Source organism: Carassius carassius, chromosome 32, assembly GCF_963082965.1.
Source record: "Carassius carassius chromosome 32, fCarCar2.1, whole genome shotgun sequence".
Classification (NCBI taxonomy): domain Eukaryota; kingdom Metazoa; phylum Chordata; class Actinopteri; order Cypriniformes; family Cyprinidae; genus Carassius; species Carassius carassius.
Window position 1 is genome coordinate 21,044,373 of NC_081786.1, and position 17,468 is coordinate 21,061,840.

At 36.2% G+C, this 17,468-nt stretch overlaps 2 protein-coding genes across 3 annotated transcripts in view; one reads left to right on the forward strand and one right to left on the reverse strand.

The window, feature by feature from the left end:
- Window positions 1-7,907, forward strand: part of LOC132112958 (E3 ubiquitin-protein ligase UBR1-like) — a 37,295-nt gene extending 29,388 nt beyond the window's left edge. For both annotated transcript variants that reach the window (XM_059520721.1, XM_059520722.1), the window contains exons 39-47: window positions 914-1,061; window positions 1,152-1,239; window positions 1,319-1,452; window positions 1,702-1,810; window positions 2,581-2,637; window positions 2,735-2,812; window positions 2,918-3,088; window positions 3,443-3,544; window positions 6,485-7,907. In XM_059520721.1, coding sequence (XP_059376704.1) covers window positions 914-1,061; window positions 1,152-1,239; window positions 1,319-1,452; window positions 1,702-1,810; window positions 2,581-2,637; window positions 2,735-2,812; window positions 2,918-3,088; window positions 3,443-3,544; window positions 6,485-6,626 — 1,029 coding nt within the window. In that variant the 3' untranslated portion in view covers window positions 6,627-7,907. The remainder of the gene's footprint in view (window positions 1-913; window positions 1,062-1,151; window positions 1,240-1,318; window positions 1,453-1,701; window positions 1,811-2,580; window positions 2,638-2,734; window positions 2,813-2,917; window positions 3,089-3,442; window positions 3,545-6,484) is intronic.
- Window positions 7,908-8,994: 1,087 nt separating this feature from the next.
- LOC132112959 (photoreceptor outer segment membrane glycoprotein 2-like) lies at window positions 8,995-14,171 on the reverse strand. The gene is made up of 4 exons (XM_059520723.1): window positions 13,127-14,171; window positions 11,738-12,732; window positions 10,812-11,058; window positions 8,995-9,988 (listed from the first exon to the last, which is right to left on the reverse strand). Exons 2-4 carry the CDS (start codon window positions 12,316-12,318, stop codon window positions 9,722-9,724), a joined length of 1,095 nt encoding a protein of 364 aa, XP_059376706.1. The 5' UTR covers window positions 12,319-12,732; window positions 13,127-14,171; the 3' UTR covers window positions 8,995-9,721.
- Between the last annotated feature and the right edge of the window lie 3,297 nt (window positions 14,172-17,468).

The following is a 17,468-nucleotide window of genomic DNA, read 5'->3' on the forward strand; positions in this document are numbered from 1 at the left end:
AAAGGGGAAAAGAGTCACGTGACAGACACAGGGATTTGTGTTTGCAGTACACAAGCCACGGTTAAAACAGCTGACTCCACTGTGATGAGACAGTCAGTCTCTCTCTCTCTCTCTCTCTCTCTCTCTCTCTCTCTCTCTCTCTCTCTCTCTCTCTCTCTCTCTCTCTCTCTCTCTCTCACTCACTCACTCACTCACTCACTCACTCACTCACACACACACACACACACACACACACACACACACACACACACACACACAGAGATGTGCGTGCACACAAACTACATGCAAAATTCTGCATTTTTAAAGTCAGTAGCAAATACTTCAACTAATAATAAAACAGTAGCTGATTTAGAAGCAACAGATTGTCGTAGCAAAGTCAGAATGACCTCCTCTCCTAGGTTCACGAAACAGTTGTCTATAGAATGCATTGCTGTTCTGTTGTAAGTAAACTTAAAGATTCCTAAATGCATCTACTTTCAGAAGGCCAAATAAAGTGCTTTCACCTAGATACACACAGCATCTACCTGACACGGCTGCTTCAACACTAACTGCGGTTACTGAAACCACACTTCTTTCTTCGCGTGAACATTTGGGCGGCATTATGAAAATATTTCCACATAGTGACGTAGAGATGTGGGGGCGTGTTTGAATGAGACATTTTAGGGGTGTGTGGCTTAACTTTTATAAAGAATATCTCTGCAACTTTACAGATCTTCTTCATGCACCAAGAGCTTGTAACACTCCAAAGAGAAAGAAAAAATTGAGATCTCATCATATGACCCCATAAAAAAAAACACCCTTTTTAATGCACTTAGTTTCAAGCAATCATTTTCAAGCTTCTAGTTAAGTCAGAAGAAGGTTATTGAAGACTTCTACTCATTTGGGGGGACTGTGTGTGTGATGTTCTGCTCAGGTGGGGCTGGTTCTGTCCATCCCAGCGTTGTATCAGGAAGAGGCTGTAGACCTGCAGCCTTCAGCAATCAGCACAGCGTACAATCAACTCTACCTGCTGCACCTGCTCACTATGGCACACATGCTGCAGGTCCTGCTGGCCTCACACGGTAAACACACACACTGCCAGAGTCGGATGCAAACTCTAAAGTATAACATTTTGTATGCACAGCGCTTATTTTCAATAATATTGTGTGTAGATTGTGCTGTAATAGGAGGGCGGGGGGAGGGCGATGAGGCCCAGGCTGCAGCCGAACTCTTCTCTATTGTGTCTCAACACACAGACCGGTGAGTTTAAATGCGAGTCACACAGGGAAAGGCTTCCAGTTTTTCTCTTGCGGTCTCTCATTGTCTCTCTGTTTCTCAGGTTAAGGGCTGGTGTGACTGGTTTCTGCGTAGAGGGTGTAAAGAGAGGTGTGCTTCCCTTCCTGCGCTGTGCTGCACTGTTCTTTAATTGCCTTACTGGAGTGCCCCCTCCAGAGGAGCTGTCCGGTACTGCAGGTCACTACACTTCAGATGTTGTTTAAACATGCCACACTGCTATGACATGAAAACATTTGTATAAATAGATGGTTGTAGGTTCAAATTACTAATAATGACTATATCATCCAGGCTGTATAATGCCAAGTAAATATGTATTTAATGTGGATGTGTATTTTAATTGTCTGTCAGTGTACACATAGTAATGGTGCAGAGTACTGTATGCGTATAAATTTAACAGTTATTAATCATTATTCTTCTGTTATGCAGAATCACCTGAAAGTCAGCTGCATCTGTTGTGTAGTTACCTCTCTTTGCCCTCCAACCTGTTTCAACTCTTTCAGGACCACAGGGATGTTGTAACCACCTTAATAAAGAGGTACAAATAATTATAATAGTAGTAATTAACAAAATATATAAACAAATAAATAATAAACAAAACATTGCTGTTTGGTTGTTTATTATTAACAGCATTACTTTCATTATATTGTTGCTGCGGTTTAATTTTTCTTGTTGTTACTAATAATACGGAATATTGTTATAGTTTTTGTTTGATTATTTACATTATACTATTTAAGATAAATGTTATATTATTTATGTCTAACTATTACTATAAAACAACTGTTATTAATATTTTTGTTTATTATATTATTTATTTTTTGTCACTATTATATTATAATAACTATCAATAATAATTGTTTATTATGTTAAAACATTGTTTTGTTTATAAAAGAATATTTTAAAAGTGGAATTTATTATGTTATTAATTTTTTTATAATAATGATCATCGTCATGAGTGTTTTTCAAATTTTATAATAATTATACACAATTCACACATCAACAGAAAAAAAAAAACTAAAGCCATAGCTTATTTTACATAGAAGGAAAACCGCTACAGATTTTATTTACTTTAATCAATAAACAATTAATAATAATTTTAATTATTTATTATTAGTAGTAAGATATTTGTTAGTATTAAATATGTAAATATATTTTCATTAATATTAATATATTTATTATGTCTTATAATATTAAGAGCTCCCCTTTATCATGGTCAAATCACTGAATTGTATGGCCTCTCGTGGCTGATTGTTTTTATTTAAGACAGTATATTTCTAAATTCCTAATTTCTGTTTTTCTGCGTTTCAGGTGGTGTGAGAATACAGCCATATCCAAAGCCCTCAAAGGTGAAATGCAGATCATCAGGTTAGACGCCGCTTAAATTCTCCTCTGTTTGATCGTATACACACTTCCTTTTTAATCAAATCAACAATTTTAATGGAATTCCCCACCTGCTGTTCAGGTATCCTCATAAGATAAACCGGCTAATAGATCTTCCAGAGGACTATAGTGTGTTGCTCAATCAAGCGAGTCACTTTAAGTAAGTACTTTTAATAAAAGATTGCCTGTAATGTCCATTATGTGAATTGAATATTTAGTGCCGATTAATCGGACGTTTCCTGTGACTTTCTCTCTTCGCTCATAGATGCCCAAATTCATCAGATGACGAGCGGAAGCACCCGACTCTGTGTCTTCTGTGCGGGGTCATGCTGTGTGCACAGAGCCCCTGCTGTCAGGAGCAGCTGAATGGGGAGGAAGTGGGCGCGTGCACAGCCCACGCTGCCATCTGTGGGGCTGGAGTGGGAATGTTTCTCAGGTGAGAGGACGACAAGAGAAAACATTTATACTGTGGCTACATCTGAAATCACATATATGTATTAGTATGTGTTTAAAGCAAAAAGTAACTAGATCACCTACTAGTGCAGTCAGTTTGGGCACACTGGTGACAATGACAACATGACAACAAACACTTTGCATTTATATTATATAAAACATACTTTTTTAGTGGTGGTGACGTAATTACTTATTCAAATGATGTACCTACTTAGTAAGCCATTTTAGACGAAACCAGTGTGTATCTTATTCTATAAAAGAAATATGTAAATTATGTAAATAAAGAAATACAAATAACTGTTGATGATAACGATCTTGTTTGTGTCTTTCTGAGCAGGGTTCGAGAGTGTGAGATCATCTTGATGGCCAGTAAGACACGGGGTAGTCCCTATTCAGCACCTTATCTTGACGACTATGGAGAAACAGACCCTCAGCTTGGGTAAAGTTCATTGTTGTGAATTTTTACTCCAGCTCCTTGCAATAGAGTTTGGATGTTTGGTTAATTTTGGAGAAGGGCTGCACGATTTATCGCGATTGTCGTGAGCATTTTTTTATTTTTTTCCAGTAAAGCCGGTTCTGTGATTAGCAGTAAATCTCCATCACCTGCTTTCAGGTGGAGCAACATTTACTACACAGAACCGTAGTTCTCTGACAAACTATGCAAAATCGCATTCGTAAACGCAGACGATATATTTGTAGGATTGTGAAATCGCTGAAATTGTTTGCAATAATGACAGCTGTCTGCGTATCTTTTCAGTGAATTATGGCTCTGTGTAGTAAATGCTGCTCCATCTGAGAGCGTGTGAAATTACCACATTTGATGTGGTAAAAAAAATGCTTCTGTGATGTGAACAGAATAATTAAGGCACACAATATTGCGTTGTATTCTAAGCAGTGATAAAGGCTATGTCGATTAGCATTTCAGTATAGATATTAGGGCTGTACCTATCGAATATTTTAGTAATCGAGTATTCTACCAAAAATTCCATCGAATAATCGAGTAATCGGATAAAATGTGTTTTTGCTCAATTAAAGTGCAATATTAATTATGCAAGAGAAAATAAGACTCCTGGGTCTCTTAAAATGAACAACTAAGTTTTCTTATTTAGAATTTTTTATTTTTTAAATGCATAGAATGCAATGCATACATCAAAAATAAACATTTAATTATTACCCATTGTTTCTCTTTCTGTACTTGTACTGTGAACAATGACAATAAAGTTGACATGAATTAAGTGCATTTAAGTGCCATTCAGTTGGGGTTTTAAATAAAGCATTTTCTGAGATGCACATTAAACATTAAACACATAAAACATTAATTTAATTTATCTTTTAATTATTGAAAATTAAGCAAACTTAACTTTTTGGTACTAAACCGCAATAACTAAACTGGACTTTTATTTTGACGGGTTAATGTACTTTTACAGTTCTGTGTATGTGATGTGATGCTAGTTTTACTCACATCAAACGGTCAGATGCTCATGAAGTGACTGTCAGAGCAGTTCTGGAGATGTTGTTCATGTGTTCACGTCCTAATTTAGTGAGACAGCAGACGCTGAAATTACCGCGAGCGTCACGCGCGCTTCCGTGTGTTTAATGAATGAAGACGCGCTTCTGCTCCATTCATTAACAGAGACACGCAGAAAATGCAGGATTCATATTTAAATAGACTGTTCCGGCTTAATATTTACAGATATTAGTCCATATAGTGATTTGATGTAAGTGCAATGACCTATTTTTGATGAATTCATTCAAAATTTGGCAAATTCCGTGCCATTCCGTGTTAAACTGTAAATTCCGTTTTTATGACTGGATTCCGCGATTCCCTCCGCATTTTCTGCATCGCGGAAATCATAGTTTCCTAGTTGTGGTGTGCCAGCTCTATCTTACAATGGACACACACCAGGACGTTCTCTTTACGTTTGCCCGCGCCCTCAAATAAAAAAACACTGCTGACTCCTTGCAGTATGCGATTTCGGACGCAGCGCTTGTGTCTCCTTCCGCTTTGTGGGTGACGTAAACGCATTGTGTCACATTAAAAAAATCATTGCAAAAGAACCTGACACGAGATTTTAAATAAATTAAAAGAGGCTTCGAGGCAGAGGAATTTGCCTCGATCATTTTTTGTAATAGAGTTACTCGAGTTTACAGTTAACAGTTAAATCTGTTTATTCAGCTGCAGCGTTAGGCATTTCCTCATAGACAGTGAAAGAAATGGACACAGCGACCACATTGGAACTCAATTGAGACAAGTGAAGCCCATTTTTAGCGATTTTTAGCACTTCCGTTTCTGACGTGCAGACTCAAACTAAGCTTGATGACGTCAGCAACCTGTCTGACAGATATAAATCTTCTAGTAGCTGTGCGTGAAAACTGCCTTCGTTAATCTTGCAGAGACAGCGAGCTTGAGCGGGGAGTTCTTTGGCGTGAGTGAGCAGGAGTAATTATTCTGATTAATTATTTTGTATAGTATTTTAAAATGTAACGCTAGGGCTTGTATCTATGGGCTTCTCTCTTGACGTCTTCCCGATTGCCTGCGAGCTTTTCCTCCTGTCTGTACGGTAATTTCTCTACTGTGCGACAGAGAGTCCATTGTTAGCCTATTTTTACAAAAACTGTTTCTACGGGGCCATAATGTAACATAGAAGGTAATGGAGCCCTTTATACATTGTCGTGTATCTTTAGAAATAAAAAATTGAGTCTTTAAACGCCTCAGATGTAAAGTTATCCGCTGTCAAAGTGACGCCAAAATGAATGGGAGTCAATGGGATGCTAATGCAAGTGAAGTTCTGCTACAAGATGGCGGCACGCGGCCGACTTCAACTTCCGGTCGACTTCCTTCCCGCCTGCATTTCCTGGATTTCTTCTTTGGGACATGTTTGGATTTTCAGCACAAGAGCGCCCTCTAGCCTTTGGATGGAGATTTACTGCTTATCACAGAACTGTGCTTCTCTGAAAGATACGCATGACAATCGCAGCTTCTGCCTAATCATGATTTATTGCCTTTGCGATTTAATTTCGATTAATTGTGCTGCCCTATTTTGGAGAGCCATTTCTGCATATGGTAAAAAAAAAAAATATATATATATATATATATATATATATATATATATGTTCGTTTTTGTTCCAAATGTTTATTTTGGATGTGATTAATCGTTGGCCCGCATTAATTCAGTTTAATCTACTTGCAACAATGGCCGGTTTGTCAAAATTACCGTTCCTCTGTTTGGGTGGGTGAGGGAATCATAATTCACATCCAAAACATAAAGATTTTAAATATGATCAAAATGATGTAAGCACTGTATCATCAAGCACGTGCCTTGTCAGTTTATTCTGGATTAGCAGTAATGCTGAGCTGTATTTGTTTGTGCTTTGCTAGGCGTGGGAACCCGTTGCACTTGTGTCCAGAGCGCTACCGCAAATTGCTTCATATGTGGCAGCAGCACTGCGTCCTGGAGGAAATCTCTCGCAGTCTAGAGGTCCTCAACGTCATGTTCCCCTTTGAGTGGCAGATGCTTTGAGTCCGAGAATGCCAGAGGAAGCGCAAGACACGCCGACTGTAAGGAGTAATAAACTCCCTCACTTCTCTATGTACTGCTGTCCGTGTTTTCCAGCAGCCAGTGCATTATGGGTAGTCACACTAAACAGACCCGTAGAAGATATTAAAGAAGTGAACGTGTTCTCTTGGTTCTGTCTTTATTTATCTAGCTTGGGTTGCAGATCTACACTCATTTTAGCACTGCAGCTTTTTCTTTTCGCTCATTGTGGTGTTTTTGCATTTGTTTTCAGGGTGTAAAGATTTAATGCAGGGCTTGTTTCTACAAAACGCAAACAGTTTTTTTTCTTTTTTTGTTTACCTATGTGAAATGTTTGTTCTCTCACCCTGCTACAGCCTTCTGTGTGAGAATTGTATTCATGTGACTATAATATATCTGTGTACTGCTTTATTATGTAAAGCTGCCCTCAACATGAAAAAGTATATTCCGTGTTTCTGATTAAAAAGTGGTTTTATGTTTTATAGAACAAATTATGTTCTCAGGTGACTCACAAAAACATGCCCAGGTCACCTGCTATGCCTAAACAATAAGTCATATTTTTCATAAAAATTGTTTTTCATTAACTTTTTGTTTTCTTTTAAAATTCTCATTATTAGTACAATAAAATGACTCTATACTTTTTTAAAATTAAATCAGCATGAAAACCAAAAAGACAACAAACATAACACAAAAAATAGTAAAATTAAAATATATTTTTTTTCTTACAGTGACAATGAGATTTGTTACAGTAATGAATTTGGGAGAAAATAATCTTGATGCAAATGACGTTAATATTTCTAATAATAGACATCATTTAATTTAAGCTTTTTTTATTTTATTTTTTATTTTTATGGGTGAAATATGATCCAGGCAAATTCTTGACAGGCTTCATGAGGTTCACTCACTGTGGGTCTCATATGAACATGTAAATAAACAATAATGTATAATTAGATGATGCTATTTTACTATTAAGAACACAGCTGTGATTTAAATTAAGAAACCAAATGTAAGTCACATACTGTATAATCACATGCAACCTTGTAAAATCCAGTATAATCCACTTGTCAATATATACTAACTCAAACACAAGTGCTTTACTTGAGCGTCAGTCAAAGTCCAGATTTCTTTTTTCTTTTTTTTCCCTCCACTCATGATCTGGTTCAGGATGTAAGAGCTTTTAATTTGCACTTGGCTTCAAACTTCTTATGTACATGAAATAAACTACAGAGTGACATCACTATTCTGATGGATCTCTTTCACCTCACATTCTGTGGTCCTGTTAAATCACTGTGTTCACCAATTACCTGTAATTGATCATTTATTTTGGTTTTGAAATTATTTTAATCATTTCCTAACTATAATTGATGGGTGTTTCTGTTAGATATTAAAAACACAAATAAGAACTGCTTCTCTTGTGTGTATGTTTTGAGATTTTTGTGTAATTCATAGGCATCAATGCAACACTGATCATATGCAGATTAGCATATTAGAATGCGTAATAACTGCTGAATATTCACATATGTATTCATACAAATGTTTACTAGTTAAAGTGGTGTTTTTTTAAAACAAACACAACTGATAAGATATCATAACAATTATGTATGTATATCTATATATATATATATATATATATATATATATATATATATATATATAAATATATATATACACACTCATAATTGTTTTTATATTTTATCAGTTGTGTTTGTTTTTTTAAAAAAACACTTTAACTAGTAAACATTTGTATAATGAAATATGATCAGCACCCATTTCTATAATGCATTATGCTCATACATTACATATAATGTTACATTACATATAGTGTTCTGGTAGCTCAATTGGTAGAGAAAGGTTGGGGGTTTAATTCCCGGGAAAACATGATAGGTAAAAACTGATAGCCTGAATGCACTGTAAGTCGCGTTGGATAAAAGCGTCTGCTTAATGCATAAATTTAAATTTAATAATGCATGTGTATAATAAGGCACTGATATACCTTTACAGTGCATTCTGTATACATGCTTCAGATTCAGTTACTCCAGGATTTTCAAATCAGATTGTTCCTTTAGGATGGGTTATCTGGCTTTACTTATAACAAAAACATAAATAAATAAGTTTTTTTTCTTTTTTATTGGCATATGGTTCTATAAAGAACCTTTGACATACAAGGAACCTTTCAGTGGTCCTTTGTTGTCCTTTAAATGTTCTTTAGATTTTTATGTTAAGTCATGTTCTTCACACGAAGAAATAATAATTTCTTTCAAGAACTTTACACTGAAACGTTCTTTGGAACAGTAATGGGGGAAGAATAATTCAATAAAGCAAGTGATTCAATGAACGTTAGTACACTTGAAACCACACGTAAAACCCTTTATTAATGTATTGATCAAATTTACATGTTGCTTTTATTTTCATTACATATTCATGATATATTTTAGACACGGGTCTGCTTTGTATAAAAAAAAAAAATTTTTTTTTGGAAAATGTGTTTATAGAGGCAGTTGGTATCATGTTTTCAACTGTGATTACAATACCTGGCTTTAGGCATGAGACCAAGGCATGAAATAAGATTTTTTGCTGGCTTGTAATGGGTAAGCTGACGGTTTGATTTCATGGAAATATTGATAGAGAGAGAGAGCTATCATATGTACTACCGCATTTAGTTCGATTTCACAAATATAGACTAAAATGACTACTGAAAATCCTACAGTAAACAGTGAAGCTGTAAATAATTCCAGTGATAGGTAGCAGGCCTACTCTCCAGTAATCACACGATTCACATGCGAATCTAAAACACAAAATAATTGAACGGTTGTATTCTTAATGAGAGGCATTTTATACATAAAAAAGGCCCCATGATGCTTTGCCTTTTGTGTTAAAACAGTAGGCTACTTGGTTTAGTTCTTAAATGTTAATTTACAACCGACCTCAAGTATGTTATGTTGTGTGTTGTAATATCACTCTGTTCTTGCTTTACAATGCCATGCCAATTTTTACTGAGTCATCATTTTTAGTCATACAGCATCAGAGTCCAGTCCTCTGTGGCTTGTAATGTTTCTGGCCAAGAGGAGCATTCTGAAGACCTAACTGGCCATTGGAAGAGGTTTTGGAGGCACATTGTCTGGACCATAGTGTGCTGTAGGTGGTTTGTCAATGTTTGGATCTCCATTGCTTGATATGTTGATCTGATTGAACTTGCCCAGGTGTTTGATGATGTTGAGGTTAGAGCGAGCCGTCTCCACAAAGCTGTTCTCCAGGAGCCACCCGTCTGACTCACACTCAGGGTCCCCCTGCCGCAGCACGTTTTCCAGAGACGTTTGGAGGTAACGGACCCCCGTTAACACAGAGAGCTGTCAGAGAAGAAAATGATGCCTTACTCCTGAGGTGGTTTTCACTGATAGCAAACACATTTAGACAAAACAATTCTTACTGAAGCTTCACGTCATCCTTGTAAGCAGTCATGTGCTTTACATAGGACGCTGAGGGATTGGAGTGACTGGTGCATAGAGCAGATTATACAGCGAATGTACAATCGGATTAGATCACGCAACCAGAGCAGATTTTTATAAAGAGAGTGAGTTGCCCCTTACTTTTTATTAGTGTAGAGTTTCCTAGTACAAAAAAAGATAAGTATCTTAAATTTTAGGAACAGTTTTTTGTTCCACAGGTGAATATGGTTCCAAACGAAGCAAAAGTAGAAAGAACCCTGAACCTTCGAATCATGTGAGTGAATAATTGAGTGAAAGAGGGCCACTTCTATCCACCTACCAGTTATTTTCAACTGTCAGCATCTGAGGAACACAGCTAAGCCAAAGCGTCTGTTAAATGACTATGTGAATGTATTTATTATTTGCATATTCGAGGCAATAAGTATGCTAGTATGCTGAGCAGTTAAGGAACTAATTTACCATTATACATAATATCTAGTTTAATTTAAGAAATTCATGGTCATGTTGACGTGTTTAAGACATCATATAGCATTAATCGAATTTATAGGTTCTCTAATATGGCTATGAATAGAGCACCTATTAAAAAAAAAATTATTGCTAGTTAAAAAAATACTAAATAAAATGTAATTACTAATATGACGACCGAATGTTAGAGTACTAAATAGTACTTAAAATATATTCAATACTTTCCCTTCCTATTGCCAAAGCAATAGACACAACCAACCTCAAAGAGCCAGATGATCAGAACCGTGAGGCCGACAGAATGCATGATGTTGGTGTAATAATCTCGCAGAGCCTGACGACATCCTCTCGTCCACAGGTTGAGCTCCTCTGTCTGGAAGTCATAATTAAAGTGGGCGGAGTTATTGGTGATTTGGTGCTGAATGCATGGCCGAGGAGAGTTGACACTGCAGCAGCTGAAGGGAACTCCGTCCATGAGGTATTTTCCCTGAACGTTGCTTCGCAGACGGCTAGTAAGAAAAAGCAACTCTTGATTATATTATTACTGCACCAAAATCAGAAGACATTTAGAAGACAATCAGAATATACAGTATATATATATATATATATATATATATATATATATATATATATATATATATATATATATATATATATATATATAGGGACTCCTCTAAATATTTTAATAGCTATTAAAAACAGTTTAAATAATATTAAATATTTACATTTTTTGTAGTAAGACCCTAAATGGATTAGCTCCATCATATTTATCTGAGCTCCTTCAGGTCTATAAGCCACTTAGGTGTTTAAGATCTGCAGACAAAGGGGCTTTGCTTGTTCTGAGGATGAAATTTAAGAGAAAGGGTGAAAGGGCCTTTGCTGTAGCTGCCCCTAAATTATGGAACAACCTACCACTTCATATCAGATCTGCTTCTACATTAGGCTTTTTTAAAAGTCGCTTAAAAATGCACTTCCTCTCTATAGCCTTTGCGAGTGTAGAAGGTTGAGTTTTATGTTTTTATGGTTGTGTGTCGTTGTTTTATGATGTGATCTTTCCCTTAATAAAATGTTTTATTAATGTCTGTATAGCACTTTGGTGCAACTCCTTGTTGTTTGTATAGTGCTTTAGAAATAAATGAACTGAACTGAACTGAAATTTAAATAACTATTTTTCCAGACCCAACTTACTCTACCACTTCCCGTTGAGACATATCCAAATATCGGTTGCTGACCCACTGGATCTGGAACCAATCTCTGTAGCCCTCGTTCCCACAGCATTGGAACTGGATCTGCAACTGGTCCACTGTACGCTTCAAGAAGCAGCGACCTGGTGTGTCTGTGTCCTTATAGTGTCGCATAGCGTCCCGTAGCCCCAGTGTTAGGGCTTCCTCCAGCTGTCCCTGCATGCTGTAGCACATCAAGGCACCCACGAGCACGCTCAGAGTGAAGAAAAACGTGCAAATGATGTATGGGAGCATCACCAACTTCCAGCGTAGGAATTTGTTGGTGTCCACACAGTCATAGCAGATCTTTCCTCCCAAAAAGTTAATCATGCAGGCTATAAGTCCCACGGCAATTAACATGTTTGGCACGGATTGGAGCTGACTCTCAGCCATTAGATCCTGCCGCTTGTTAATTTCAACTTTTAGAAAGATGCCCAAGCTAAAGAGGATGATACCTGTTACTACAGATATCCAGTTTAGTACCCACAAAACCTGGGCCAGTTTGTCTCTCTTGGTTTTGGTAAATTTTATTGGCAGCACAGCCATCTTACCACAGTTTTAGAGAACCTTTGATTTAATTGATCTTGTGGAAGTCTTCGAGAGTTACTAGTACAAAAATAAACTAAATTACTTTTAGATGTAAGTCAATGAGGTGTACAAGGTTACTATGGAAGATAACATGAATGGACTTCTTAGCAATTAGCTTCTTTAGCTAACTTAGTGAGTGTCAATCAATGCAAAGACCTTGAAAACAATCTCCAAAAGGTAATCATGGAGCTTATTCATTTTAATTGTGAGAAAAACTGGATATCAATGAAAAAAATAAAAATGGACTTATTAAAAGGAGCTTTTGGGCAAATCTAAACCATTTTGGTTCCGTCAAACTGTTCTGTGAGGCCATGTGAGGTCCTTTACAAACACAGTAAAACTGAAATTATTTCCAGTTTTGCAAATGTATACCTAAGAGGAAAAAAGAGAGGGAAAAGTACTTAGCAACAGCCGAGACAATGGGTGGCTATTGAGAAAAACATGATTGCATAAATTTGAGTCTGATAAAAATAGAAGGATACAGACTCAGTCATATTAAAAGAAATGAATCCAGTTCATTTAGGTCTTTCAGTATGCTACATTCTTAGGTTAGCGTTGAACCGTTTTTATCATGCAAATATTTTTAGCCATTTAATGTTTCACAAAAGCTAATAATACTGCTGTTCTGAGTGTGGAAAGCTCAAAATAGGTGACGAAACTAAATAAGTTCACCTGAACAGACAGCCACAGGGCTTGTTCTTAACCAGGCATGTTGAATAAGATGATCCCAGCATAAGGGTATAGTAATAAACAGCTTATTACTCACCCATCCATGCCGATATATCACTCAATAGCATCCCGCCCTGTTCCAAGAGATTTTTCTCTTTCTCTCCATCAGATGCCTTTAATTTTTGTGAAACAATCTGAATGCATTGTTTGCTGATGAAAACTGATATGTGTTAGTGTCTGCCACAGACTCAGATGTGACCTCTCTCATAATTCCTTCTAATCAGTAAGCAGCCCGGTTGGATTTGGAAGAGTACCTTCTGCCACCAGCACAAATCTCACTGACTGGGATGTGTGTGTGTGTGTGTAAGTTAGAGAATGAAGAAGGGGAAAGAGCTACTAAAAGTCACATAGTTTAATTGTTGTGTCATTATTGTGTTAAATTACACATTCTTTTAATTTATTTAGATTAGTTTTTAATGATCCAAAAATAACCTCTTTTTATCAGTTTGTACTGGTCACCAATAGCTGCTCACACAAAATTCAAGGCATTAATGTTTGCCTACAAAACCACCACTGGCTCTGCACCCCTTTACCTAAATTCATTACTTCAGACTTATGTGCCTCTAGAAGGTTATACTGTGCTGTCTCAAAGAGGCACACATCTCATTCACAGACTTTTTCATTAACTGTTCCCTCCTGGTGAAATGACCTGCCCAACTGAAACCGAGCAAGTGAGCCATCTTCAAGTCTAAAAACGTTTGCTTTCATTGCTTTGTTTGCTTTCATTGTCCTTATTTGTACAGTAAGTTGCTTTGGATAAAAGTGTCTGCTAAATTATTAAATGTAATTTACCTTTTACATATCCTATTTAAATACTAATATTAAATATTTTACTTAGTAGCTTAGTTACATAATGTACTTGACTAGGTAATTTCTTTTAAAATAAGATTTTAAATCAATCAATCATTCAGTAAATCAATAAATAACATTGGGATTAAATGTGCCCTTTCTACTAAAACAGAAGTAATATTTATGTGCTAAAACCATGTGACCTACATCAAACACAATCTAATGCCTCACACAGTTTGCACCAGACGGACCCCTATCTTATCTTCTAAAATTAAATATAAATATTTGGAAATAAATAAATAAATAAAAAACTAAACATTTAACAAGTATGTAAAATAAATAATTAGAATCCAATAATCAAACAAACAAAACAAAAAACAATGTCAAAACAAAACAAAAGCAATGGCAAAGTAGAACAAAGCAACAACAAAAAAGCAAAAAACAAACAAACAAACAAAAAATAAAAATAAAAACAAAGGCAAGACAAAACAAAAAAAGTAGTATTTTTGCAATTCAAATATATATATATATATATATATATATATATATATAAATTACAATTCCCATTTATAAGTAAACAGTCTCGTGACTCTAATAAGGCTGCTGTCATAAACCATGGGATTCTTTATATGAATGACTCCAGTTTAAATATGCATATTTCATTTAATACTAAATGCCCTGACAGCCAATGAAGTCCAAAGGATTATTCCAGCCTAAAGGGGATTGAGTCAAGGGAAAGCGCATAAAAACCAGTCAGCAGATCTGAAGGCAGGGCTCCCATATAGGACCACTACTAAAAAAAAAAGCATGGTCCTATATTACATTTTTCACAAAAAATTGTTTTAAGGGGCCTTGTTCTGTGAGTAATGGTTACCAGAGTGTTTATGAGTATGGACCAAAGCATGGACAACTTACTGTACAGATGAATGAATAACTGTTACAAGATGACTATTTAACATTTAATTTAACATTTAAATACATAGTCACAAGTTAAAACACCACAAATGATTGTTTTTATGTTCTCAGTTGAATATGTTTCAACCAAAGCCTTGTTTGTAAGGCTAAGATTTCTGTTATTGGATAGTTGATGTCTTTAATGTTTCTTGAAAGGTTCTTTATGGAATATAAGGATGATGCTTAACACAGAATTCTCGTGGAATAAAGCTTTAACATACAACATTGTCAAAGGCCTTTTTGGCTGCATAAAAGACCTCTATAATGAAGGTAAGACTTCAATGTTGTACCTGAGCATACTTTCAGTCCAATGTAGATTACAATGATGGGACATATATTGCTTTATGTGCTGTTTTTCTATGGGTGAAGGGGATGCGAGTGAACATGTGGCCAGTTTTAACTGCTGACTTCAGAGGTCAACACAACTGGCCAAGAAAGAGCTGTTAATGTTCTGTGAGTAAGTGAAATCTTATTAGAGATTGAGGTTTACCGTTTTAGTTTGGGGTATTCAGATGAAGCTCACCTGGCTCTTATATGATTGTAAGTTTCATTTGATATAAAGCCCAAGAGATGGAGAGGATATTTCATATGTGGTGTGAGGTGGACCAGAAACACAGGAGAACACAGAATGTCTGGAGTTGAGGTAACTTCCAACTTTTCCACTCTAGCTGACAGCAATATGTATTTTTTTTATTCTCTCATCAGTGATTATATGCTGAGGATAAGTACAGGTGGAGCTCCCTTATTCGGGTTATAGTAGCTCATATGGACAAACACCATGGACCTATGGGTTTCAGAAGATTGTTCCTATCAGACATAGCCACCATATCTAGAAGATTAGCTAAAGCTAGTGCTGCTGTCTAATACTGACATCCTGTCTGTTCAAGCCATTGTATCCTGCTTATTCCTATTTCATTATTAGGTTAAGTTTATTTCTCAGATGTTTATTCTCAGCATTTTATTGTAATAGCATTAGTTTATTCTAAACATTTAATTTAGACCTTTTACTCTAAATTTAACAAGTTTTTTTTATTGAAATTCAACAACATTGTTCTCTAAATATAATGATTTTATTCTCAATGTTTTATAGAAATTTTTCTTTCAGTTTAATCTTGCATTATGCTGATTTGAATCTCTAGATGGTTTTATTAATTTTTTTTATTATTGCTTGCTCCTAATCCTTTTCCATAATAATGTTACCAAAAAGAAAAAAAAAGAACGACTTCATGATTTATGGATAAAGTTATTTTAAAATTTATTAATATTTAACAATAATACGGTTTTACTGAGACTTCTTTCAAAAGCATGGAAAAACATAACACCAAACATTTTAATTTGAATGGGGATGTGTGTGTGTGTGTGTGTGTGTGTGTGTGCATGCGTGCGTGTGTGTGTGTGCGTGCATGTGTGCGCATGTTTTTGTGACATATCAGAACACATCTTTGTATAATGACATGGGTATGACACAGGTATTACAAGGAGAGGGAATGATGTTTTTTTTTTTTTTGAGAAAGTAAAAATGCACAAAGTTTCCTGTGAGGGTGTAGGGTTGGTGAAGGGCCATAGAATATACAGTTTGTACAGTATAAAAACCATTACGCCTATGGGATGTCCCCACTTTTCACAAAAACAAACGCGTGTGTGTGTACAGGTGCATCTCAATAAATTAGAATGTTGTGGAAAAGTTAATTTATTTCAGTAATTCTACTCAGATTGTGAAACTTGTGTATTAAATAAATTCATTGCACACAGACTGAAGTAGTTTAAGTCTTTGGTTCTTTAAGTGTAATGATTTTGGCTCACATTTAACAAAAACCCACCAATTCATCTCAATAAATTAGAATATGGTGACATGTCAATCAGCTAATCAACTCTGTTAATTATCTCTCAGTTTGGTTCACTAGGCTACACAATCATGGGGAAGACTGCTGATCTGACAGTTGTCCAGAAGACAATCATGGACACCCTTCACAAGGAGGGTAAGCCCAGACATTCATTGCCAAAGAAGCTGGCTGTTCACAGAGTGCTGTATCCAAGCATGTTACAGAAAGTTGAGTGGAAGGAAAAAGTGTGGAGAAAAAAAAGATGAACAACCAACCGAAAGAACCGCAGCCTTATGAGGATTGTCAAGCAAAATCGATTCAAGAATTTGAGTGCACTTCACAAGGAATGGACTGAGACTGGGGTCAAGGCATAAAGAGCCACCACACACAGACGAGTCAAGAGATTTACTGAACCACAGACAACATCAGAGGCGTCTTACCAGGGCTAAGGAGAAGAAGAACTGGACTGTTGCCCAGTGGTCCAAAAGTCCTCTTTTCAGATGAGAGCAAGTTTTGTATTTCATTTGGAAACCAAGGTCCTAGAGTCTGGAGGAAGGGTGGAGAAGCTCATAGCCCAAGTTGCTTGAAGTCCAATGTAAACTATGTGATTTGACTGTGTGGGTGATGGACATGAAGGACAAACCCGTCGTCCACTGTCTGCATGACTGTACCACATGGATGACCCGCTGACTCCAGGAGATTTAGTTAAGATTCTCAGGCAAACTATTTCTGAGTTATGTCCACGACCAAAGAAACGAAGTTAAGAAACAGACTCACCTTTTAGGATCCATCTATCCATCCATCCATCCATCC

What these genes read in the sequence shown, in the direction of transcription:
- LOC132112959 (XM_059520723.1), bottom strand. Translation starts at nt 12,318, where the DNA reads ATGGCTGTGCTGCCAATAAAATTTACCAAAACCAAGAGAGACAAACTG. An exon ending in TCTCAACGGGAAGTGGTAGA is followed by an intron (nt 11,059 to 11,737) that starts GTAAGTTGGGTC and finishes TTTTCTTACTAG; the next exon opens with CCGTCTGCGAAGCAACGTTC. An exon ending in TGATCATCTGGCTCTTTGAG is followed by an intron (nt 9,989 to 10,811) that starts GTTGGTTGTGTC and finishes CTTCTCTGACAG; the next exon opens with CTCTCTGTGTTAACGGGGGT.